Genomic DNA, 10,323 nt, shown 5'->3' on the forward strand with positions numbered 1-10,323 from the left:
ATATCCACAATGTTGCTGTTCAATGAAAGAAGGAAAATGCTACATTGAGAGAGTGCTCACAGGGATATCATGTTTCAAAGGATTTGATGTTGCAAAGTTTCATGCCAGCAGGTCTACAAACTGAGAGAGCCATGGGTGTTTGTTTACATGTACTATGTGAGCCAAATTGTCCTGTTTTGGGTTGAATTCATAATATTTTGGAATATTTTGAGAGAAATGTAGTTTCTAATGATAAGATACATTGTGGTGTGGTGTTTTTGTGATCCTTTCACTGGAATAAAGTTTGTTTTGAAACAGACTGCATGAAAAAATCTTACTTGCCCGATCGGGCAAGTGGGGGGGATATCCACTTGCCCGAACAGCACTTTCACTTGCCCCGGGCAATCGGGCAACCATACTTGTTCAACCCTGAGCACAATTGAGCGTGATACCATGGACATGAGTTCTGAGGCAATTGCATCAGTCTCTTCTGATATCTTTGAAGTCTGTACACAGTGGGCCCTGATTTGCTTTAGGGTTGGGCAATACTGACCAACTAAGGAACTAAACTCCTTGAATGAATCCTGATTGTCATCAAGCCAGATAGGGTACAGTCTCTTGTTGTGTCTGAGAGCAGTTTCTAGCTCCAGCTTTGGCCAGTACTTATGATTCAGCAAACTCTTGCTGGCTACAATCACAACAACTTCCATACTGTCACTAGCTAGGGCTGACATGATTCTGTCACGAATGATTTGACCAGTACTGATAGACAGTTCATCATAGAAAATGTCTTCTTGAGGGAAACCCGTATCCTGAAGAGTTTGGACAAGTGGCCTGACAAAGGAATCCTTGTCTTCTCCCGCATGGACAATGAAGACACGTTCACCTGAAATTGTAGACAGAAAAAAATAGTCCTTGGTACAAATCATATCATACTAGTTTTGTAATGTTTTCTGTTATGTTCTAAAATGCCCCTTGTTCTGCAGTGTCCAATATCTCGCCACTACTGTATCTTACCCATGCCATCACTTCAAAAAGAGGTCTGATTGAATTTCTTTGTCTCACCATGCGAGCCAATAAACTTTAACAACATTGGCATATGTAAATTAGCTACATCGGAAAGGTACACTTAACTTTCATTCTGACGAAGCTGTGACTCAAACTTCTTATCAATAAGTAATGTAAGAAAAAAGCTGCCTCATTTCAACAACACCTAATTGCTAAAAAAAAAAAACAGTAACATTTTGCCCATGAAATGAGTTGTTATAATGCAATTTTCCAACATATTGTAGCAAAGTTTTATCCTGTAATTTGTGCCATAAAAAAAGATAAAAAGCTTCAAACCTATTGTAGCTTTTTTTTTTTTTAGTTTAAAGAAAGTAGTACATCACCTTTCTCTCTTGTTGTTCTACCGACTGTTGGGTGGTCGCATCTGCTGACAGCATGGCCATCATGTGACCTTGAATGTTCAGCACTTCCTGGGTCATAGATGTCATTTTGCCCTGTCCTTTCTGATTCATTACTTAGTTTCCTGGCCAATCCACCATTCCCTGTCCTCTCTAGTGCCTGGCAGAATAACTGGAAAGCCCTGCCACCTTTAGATGGCAATATGGCCAGCAGTTTGCGGATTTGATTCAGTCCTTCCTTTTCTAGTATTTGCTGTTCATCTTCTTCAGTGACTACATCATCCTCTACAAGACAGTCAAGTACAGTAGAGACATTCTTTATCCCATTCACAAGCTGTGTCCTATGGTGTCTCAAAATACCTCTGTGTTGTGGATTCATTGTGACAACATAGAGAGTCACAGCGCAATTATTTAACTGCACGCACTTGTGTTATTTGCTTTCATTTCGGAGCAACTTCGGAGTACTTTAGGACCTGCAACAAATAAAATCATTCTGTCAACAGTGACAACTCACTATACTAACTTAAAGGTATTCATCGACTAGCAAGCAAGTAACATCATGATCAGGCTAACTGAGCTTTCTGCTTATTTCAAGGGGGAGGGGGGCAATACATTTTACGCCATGCAAGGGGAATCCCCTATGTCTCGCACACTTCCGGGTTTGGAAATCCCCCACCCAGTTTGTGAAACATATCGAACGTTTTCTCACTTCATACTCTCTAACGTTGGGCTCCACAGTGCTACAGCGGTGCTCTGTGACCTCCTTTGGAAGTACTTGTTGCATCCAACCAAACTTATTACTTTAAACCCGACTTATTACACGTTGTGTGTCCCGTAACATAACCGAAACTTTCTTTTCTATACAGCCGCCATGTTTCCTATGAATAGTCCATTCAATATAAAGGGTGGAGGCATAGGAAAATATCGACTGAACGACGACAGATCACGGTAGATATAATGTAACAGTTGTTTATCGTGTACTTTTACGTGGTCAAGACTCCACTTGATTTGTGTCTGGTGACATATGATAGATTTAACGTTGGCAACAATTGGATTTCGCCCCTATGCTATTTAATAGTAGAAGCCATTGAACTCCTGACTGTAACGTTACGTCTTTTTTTATTCATGAAAAATGGATTTTTTTTTTAATCTGTCTGTGTGTGCATCGGGGCACAGTATTGGCAGGCAAAGCCCAACCCTCTCCTTTCATCGCCAGTTTTACCTCCCCAACCGAATTCAGGTACCAATTTTTGGCGACGTATCAGGGTCGGAGCCTATTGTATAGTGCTGCTTTCAGGTTGCCAAATGCAAATACTGTAAATGCAGAAATGTTTGCGAGGATGTAATTTCGCGGTAGGAAGAAAATGGAGTGCTCGCGGTGGTTTTGAGTTTGCGTTTGAAACAAATTAGTAGCGCTACAGTCACACAATGGAACGGCTTTTCGCGGCGGTTTTAAGTTCGCGGTAAAGAGTGACTCTGCACCGCGAAAACCGCGAACATAAAACCACCGTGAACATTTCTGCATTTACAGTATTCAATGAATTCCGCGAACGCATTCCCTAGGGAATTCGTTTTGAGCAATGCCTCGTGGGAAGGGTCTTTTGCACATATTAGAGAAGACCCTACCGCTTGGAGCATGAAGTGGGTGATAGTTTGTACACATTGTTATAGCTTTTTACGATGTTTCATATGTTTTCTGCATGTTGTAGAAAAAAACACAGAAGAAAGAAACTCAAATTAGAATCCATTCCAATACAGGACATTGAGCTCTCACTTACTTAAACCAACAGGTTGTACAAGGTTTATGACAAACTCTGTGTCATAGCTTCGAAGTGTTATTTTGTTTAGTTGCACTTTTCTGTTGCATTTTTTTTTTTTTTGTTATTTATTATGAAGCCTAACTATCAGGCTTTTCCCTTGGCTAAATCATATGAGAGGCATAATTATTCTAAAATGTCAACGAGTTGTTAAAAAGTTATCCTTCCCTGTAAGCAAGGTACAGAAAAGTTACCACATCATACTTCTATTTATCAGAAAGTTTTACTTCATTCACCTTTTGAATTTTTTTTCTGTGTATTGTTTTGGAATTAGATAAAAGCTGTGAATTGGCTGCCAAAAGATTTTTTTGAAACTTTAGAAATAATAAAATGTTTAGAAATCATGTTTTCAAAAAAGACCTTTTGATTATTGTCATAATATCATAATTGTATAAGACAAATTTAACATTAATGACATTTTTGTGTATATAAAGTTTGGGACAAATCATGGTTAAAACTTCTCGTTGTGTTTCTTTGTGCTCTTATCACTAAGATTGTGAACTTAAATTGACCTCAAAATGTCTGAAACTACTTATATTTTAGCCCATCGTTGGCTATGTGGAAAGTAGAACGTACAATGTTTAACAGAATGATTGTGAAGATATTCTTTAGAAGAACTATCTGTATTTACCTCTTTGGAGCTGATTCCAGGACATATGTACCTCTTTGGAGCTGAATAACATTACTTCACATACATTTTGTTGCAATTTTTCTGGTTAACTTCTCATATTATATTATATTATTCTTAACTCTGAGGAAAACGACTTCCACTCAAGCTTGAACACACTGGGTAAATAGAAACTTTCGACCATTGTTCGGTATTACTATTTGTTGCACAGTCATCACCCTGGACAGTAGAGCGAAGTGTATGTTGCCATTATTGTGTTGAGTAACAATAAAGAATGTCTGTGGCAAAGAGGGCTGATACCTTTTATAAGCCCATCATGCATTGTAAACCTCGTTTATATGACAAAATTTACATGGCAAAGCCGTTACAAATTTTACAGTTCCTCACTGTATTAATCATTTCTGCTTTGTATTCAATTATTTTGATGTAGGCCTTTTCATCATTCATATGCCAATGTGGAAAGTTTCCCCAAGTTTTGATTCTTTCATTACAGTTGGAAAACTTTTTTTGGCTTTAAAAAGTATCCAGAATCCATACCACTGAAAGTGTGCATTTTGCAACTTTTCCAACTTGATGTAGTCTGTGGATAGGTGGACTTCATTGTTTTTTTGTACAATGTGAATCTGATGTTACACTCTTACTGGAGTCAATAAATTGAAGTGTTGGTTGTAATTAGTGCCTTTCCTGCTTCTTTTCTTACGTACTTATAAGGCCATGTTGATCTGACTATAGATAACTTTATGGCACAAAAATTGTACAAGGTACAAAGTATGGCTGGTACATAAATATAGTTCTATATATATCTAAGGACCAATCTACCTAATACAAGAGTGTATAATACGGGTTTAGAATGGGTCCTTACAATTATTGGAGGAATTTCTATATGTATATGTCACAGTAGAGATTGGAATCCAGTAGAGTCCGGAACTCTACTAGTAGAGATTGGAATTCCAATCTCTACTAGTAGAGTTCTGGATTCTACTAGTTGAGATTGGAATTCCAATCTCTACTAGTAGAGATTGGAATCGGGATCCGAATATTGGGATTCCAATCTCTACTAGGAGAATTCCAGATTCTACTAGTAGAGATTGGAATTGAGGACAATATCCAATTCTAATAGGAAAAATTTGGATTGTATTGTATCAAAATGTTTTGGAAAATAGACTGAATCATTTCACACCTAAAATTTCAGCATAGCTAAGCCTACATTCACCATTGATATTTAAGGTGAATCACTCATAAGTTATGTCTTAGATATCTAATAAACCTTCTGTCAAGACACATTGTAACCATGGGGATAGCTGTCTAGTCCAACTTTAGTGAATGGCTATTTGTAAATGCCACTGATATGTCAATCAGAGACATTTGCATACGGCCATTATGAGTTTGTGACTCAATATGCTCAACCAGTTTTTCCAGTTCGTTAGTGATCATGACTTGGTATATGAGAGCTAATTCACCCCTGCCAAGCCAGTTTCAAAGTTGATGTCAAAGTTATCAGAAATCTAAAACACGAAGTGATTCGCCTTAAATATCAATGGTGAATGTAGGCTTACATGTAGCTATGCTGAAATATTAGGTGTGAAATGATTCAGTCTATTTTTCTAAAACATTTTGACACAATTCAAATTTCTCCTATTAGAATTGGAGATTGTCCTGGTAGAATTCCAATCTCTACTAGTAGAATCTGGAGTTCTCCTAGTAGAGATTGGAATCCCAATATTCAGAACCCGATTCCAATCTCTACTAGTAGAGATTGGAATTCCAATCTCTACTAGTAGAGTTCCGGACTCTACTGGATTCCAATTTCTACTCTGACATATATATCGTCTAGACATTATATGGGGCCTAAGTCCAGGCAAGCCACCCGACATGATACTGATGATATGGATGGCATTCTCTGGAGACCACAAAACTAATGCAAGCGTGCAAGTAAAAACAAAGCTTGGCAAAAAAACTTTTGCCTTCATTATAAAAGGTATGTGGCCTGAAAGGATTAAAAACAGATTATGGCGTACAGAATGATAGGTTCTTCATTTTTGTTCTTTCTTACCTAACAGGCTTCAGCTTAATTTGGGAATTCTAGACTACCTTCCACATTTTAGTAATTTCAAACCCAAATGGCTTAATATCACACACGGTAGGTAAAAATGAAGTTAAGAATATGTAGCAGCCATTGATTACCTCCTGGGGATTAACCCAATTCTGCAGAATTCTGAGAAATAAAGGCAGAATTCCTGGAATTGGAGATCTTGGGACTGGAGCAAGAATTCTGAATTTATCTACATGCACGAAGAGAGAGATGATATGCACGAAATGAACGAAAATAATAGATTGAAGGAAGAAAACACCAATTTGGTATAAGTGCTAACGTTTCAAGGTTTAATTCTGCAGAATTCTGACTCCAGTTTCTAGAATTCTGGCTCCTTTCCTCAGAATTCTGCACAGTTCACCAGAATTGGACTTGGACTAATCCCCCACAAATTCCATGTCATAGTAGAAATAGTATCCATTATTTGATTATCTAACTGCTGCAGGGGTCCCTGACACGGGTACGGGTGGGCAGCCGTCGTCTAGTTTTCACACCGGTGCTTCCATGCAAACGGCTTTTTCCAGAGGGTCCAAGCTGGTTGTCTAGGCGTCATAGCTTAAGGTCCTTCCTGGTACACTCCAGCCAAGATTTCTGTCGCTACTCCGTGAAGGAGGTTACTGACCTCCAATAGGAGTATTGTAGCTGTTCATGTCCATGGGTTTTCAGCTACAACTCACGATGACATTGCTGCAATCGTATGTAGTTTGACATGTCGTCTCCTAGTATGTGCAAGATGATGCACATTGTTTTTTTCTCTCTGTAGCAGTTTTAGACTAGTAATATGTAATATTTAAGAAAACACCACTATTTTTATGGAATTGAGGAACCGGCATTTGATGTCATTGACTTTTGTGATAATAAAAACTATTTGCCGTGTGGAAGGTCTTCCCTCCTACATTTCTTGCCAACACAAAATTGCTTTCATGTTGTTTACTTCTTGATCTTAATCGGACAGTGCATTTGTATCTTAGTATAATGATTATATATGAATATCAACATCGGTTGTTCTGGTGGAAAACCCCCCAAAAGACTATTTGCTGTTTGGCCTTCCTTCTTTCCTTTAATTTGTTTTGCATGCAAAATATTTTGTGTTATGAGCTTATTGAATATATTTACTGCTCAGTACTTTTATGTCTGACCAGAAATGTTATCAACATCGATTGCTCTGATGACGTCATAGTAATGATAAACCATATCATAACTCAGTAGACCTGTGAGCTGGTTTTGTGAGGTGTTCTAGCCAGAGAAAGTCTAGATGTCTGGGGAGGAGTAAAACTCACCACACAGTACAAACTAGAAAGCCAACATTTGCGAGCAAATGCATTTATTCTATACTTTCTTCAATTATATTGTCAATGAAATAGCCCCTTGTAAGTCTATGATAGTTATTAGGCTGAAAACAGTGGTCGGTTCGTTTAAAAGTATACCGAAGAACAAGTAGTAACGTGTTAATATAATGTTGATATTTTAGCACAAAGAAATGTAAACGTACATAGGAAATATATTTGCCCATCTTAGGTGCTGAATGATATTACTCTTTTTTACACAACCAAGAGATTTATTCCACCGACGTTTCGGTGACCATCTGTCACCTTCTCCAAGAGTCTTTTTATTCAGTGACTTACCAATCTGATGAAACTATTTACGCATCTGAGGTGCTATTACAAAATTGCATCTGATACCACGACTTAAAGTCTGAATGCTAGTCGGTAGTCTTATCTGTATAATAAGTTCATTCCGTGCATTTTTGGCATGGTAACCTGTCTTTCTATCCCTTACATTATACAAAACAAATGCCCATCTCCTAATGATATTCAAATCATACATGACGGCACTACAGCATCTAGTGAATAATACAAACTTAGTAGATAATTCTAAGCATTATGATTATATTGTAGTAAATATAGATGCTTACTTCAGTTCCATAATGAAAATATCTGTTAATGATATACGTTGTTGTACGTTTACGCTTACATAAATCATGATCATTGTGATTAAACGCTCTTTTGTATCTTGATCATGAGTACTTGTATAACCTAATGTTACATGACATACCTGTCTTTTATGTACATGTGTGAAGATATAATGTAATAAAAGCATTACATACCTATTTCGGCTGTAATAATCATAAAATTTTGTCACCAGCTGTAAAATATGTTTGGCAGTATCCTCTGATATTAAGTACATCTACCACTTATAAATACATACAAGTGGTTATTAAATCACTGAAAGTTGTTTACCAAAACAGTGAGCAGATTATATAAATTTGGACTCAGCATTTGTGTTTGGACTAGTGCTTCTAGCGCTGCCTGGGACCCACACCACAAAGAGCATATTTCTAAGCTAGAGTCCGTCCAGAAAGGAGCTGCTAGATTTGTCATAAACTCATATTACATTTATGATAGTACTACTAAACTTGTTTCCGATTTGGGGTGGGATACTTTGAAGGATAGAAAGATAGCTAGTAGACTTGCAGTTCTGCAGAAGGCAAGACACCATAAGATAGCCCTACCGGTCGAAGCTCATCTGTCACCTGCACCGCGCCAATCGCGAGACTCAAATCAAAATTCATATAAGAGTCTACCATTTCACAAATACTGTTATAGATACTCTTATTACCCTCGCACTGTGAGAGACTGGAATTCATTGCCTCAAGAAGTCACGGAGATAGCTGACCCTCCCAAGTTCAAGGAGGCGGTGCTCCTGCACCTCAGAGGACAATAAATGCGCAGCGCACTCCCCTGGGCGCTTTACCCCAACAAGAGGGGCGTTGCTCAGTGCAAAATGAAGATCAAGAAGAAGATCTAGACCATCACATTTATACCTATGTGTCAGATATTTTTGGGACATGTTTTCTGTTACATGATGGATCATAATACCACCCAGTGAGACTCTTCATGCTTCATTGAAAATAAAAAAATCTCAAAAATATTTATTTCGAAATTTTCCCCCAAAATTTGAAATTTTCCAAACAGATCTCGAAATTTTCGAGATTTTTTGTACCTATTACAAACACCTCGAGATTTTTCACTAGCTATATACAAAAATCTAGAGATTTTTGATACTGGCATGTGAAAAAAGTTGTAACGTTAATTGTTCTCTGTTCGGCCATGGTGGAGCAGCTTCTGATGTGGGTGAGTGAGAGCCTATGGGCTAAATAAGCTGTAAATGGATCTTCATGACATTTGGCAGGTGAGCAGCAGTTGTAGAAAGGGAGATCAAGTTCGAAAATGGTTCACCTGGCGCTTTCCTACGGTACTGCAGCGGACTGTGTATGTATGTATGTTTCTTTGCCCCAGAAGCTGTGGATTGTTCTGCATGATATTTGGTAGATTTGTAGGGGTTGTCAAAAGGAAGGTCAAGTTTGATAACGCCCCCTCCCTCCTAGCGGTTAGTTACGGAACTGCAGGAGAGCTTATCAGTTCGAGGTCAAATTTTCTGCAAGTGCCAGGTTCATAGTAGTGGATAGGTCTTGGGGTAGGGAGTAAATAGCGTAAGTTTGGACCCCCATGTAAAGCTTTAACATGCTTGTTGATAAAATATCATTAAAAATTGAATGGTAAATGGCAAATAGACTGTTACGAATTGGCATCATGGATCACGTTCTGTGCCTCGTTAGAAAGTAATTACTCTGCAAGTATAAGACATTATTCGCAGCGCTAGCGAAGTTTGCAATGACTAAAGCTGTCGGTCAAGGGTTCATTATAGAAATTTTATCAAGCGACAAGCTTAGACGTTGGACACAAGCAAATCTGATTTTGAAAGGCAATGATTTTGCTCCTTATTGTTGCGCACGTCATTGAGTTTCCGGGTTGTCTTCATGTGAAATTGAATTGAAGTGTCATAATCAGAAATTGGTCTCATCTTTATCCGGAGCACTCGTTTCGATTCTGCCATCAGCCTTGTGCTCTTCAAGACGGACGAAGGTTTGCAAGGGTATCCAACAACCAGCTCCCCTTGCCATTTCCTTAGTTCCACCTATGGGAGCCTGCTGAGTGCCTACATTGTCGGTTCCGCCAGCCATTTCCCCAGTTCCACCTGCCATTTTCCCAGTTCCACCCGTCGCTGCCCCAGTTCCACCTGCCATTTCCCCAGTTCCACCTGCCATTTCCCCAGTTCCACCTGCCATTTCCCCAGTTCCACCTGCCATTTCCCCAGTTCCACCTGCCATTTCCTCAGTTCCACCTGTCGCTGCCCCATTTCCACCTGCCGTTTCCCCATTTCCACCTGCCATTTCCCCAGTTCCGCCAGCCGTTTCCTTAGTTCCACCTGTCACTGCCCCAGTTCCACCTGCCATTTCCCAAGTTCCACCCGTCATTTCCCCAGTTCCATTTGCCACTGCCCCAGTTCCACCTGCTATTTCCGCAGTTCCACCCGCCGCTACTCCAGTTCCACCCGCCA

At 39.1% G+C, this 10,323-nt stretch overlaps 1 protein-coding gene and 1 long non-coding RNA gene across 2 annotated transcripts in view; both read right to left on the bottom strand.

Moving 5' to 3' along the window:
* Positions 1–417: 417 nt before the first annotated feature.
* LOC136429876 (uncharacterized) lies at positions 418–2,258 on the bottom strand. The gene is made up of 3 exons (XR_010754821.1): positions 2,095–2,258; positions 1,371–1,858; positions 418–865 (listed from the first exon to the last, which is right to left on the bottom strand). It is a non-coding gene; the product is annotated as an uncharacterized lncRNA (long non-coding RNA).
* A 7,511-nt stretch (positions 2,259–9,769) lies between these two features.
* The window catches only part of LOC136429258 (autotransporter adhesin BpaC-like), a 1,842-nt gene continuing 1,288 nt past the window's right edge, over positions 9,770–10,323 (bottom strand). The window contains exon 1 of the mRNA XM_066419119.1: positions 9,770–10,323. This exon is cut by the window's right edge and continues 1,288 nt beyond it. Within this exon, the coding sequence (XP_066275216.1) occupies positions 9,770–10,323 (554 nt within the window).

This window comes from Branchiostoma lanceolatum, chromosome 3 (genome assembly GCF_035083965.1).
Source record: "Branchiostoma lanceolatum isolate klBraLanc5 chromosome 3, klBraLanc5.hap2, whole genome shotgun sequence".
NCBI classification, from domain to species: Eukaryota; Metazoa; Chordata; class Leptocardii; order Amphioxiformes; family Branchiostomatidae; genus Branchiostoma; species Branchiostoma lanceolatum.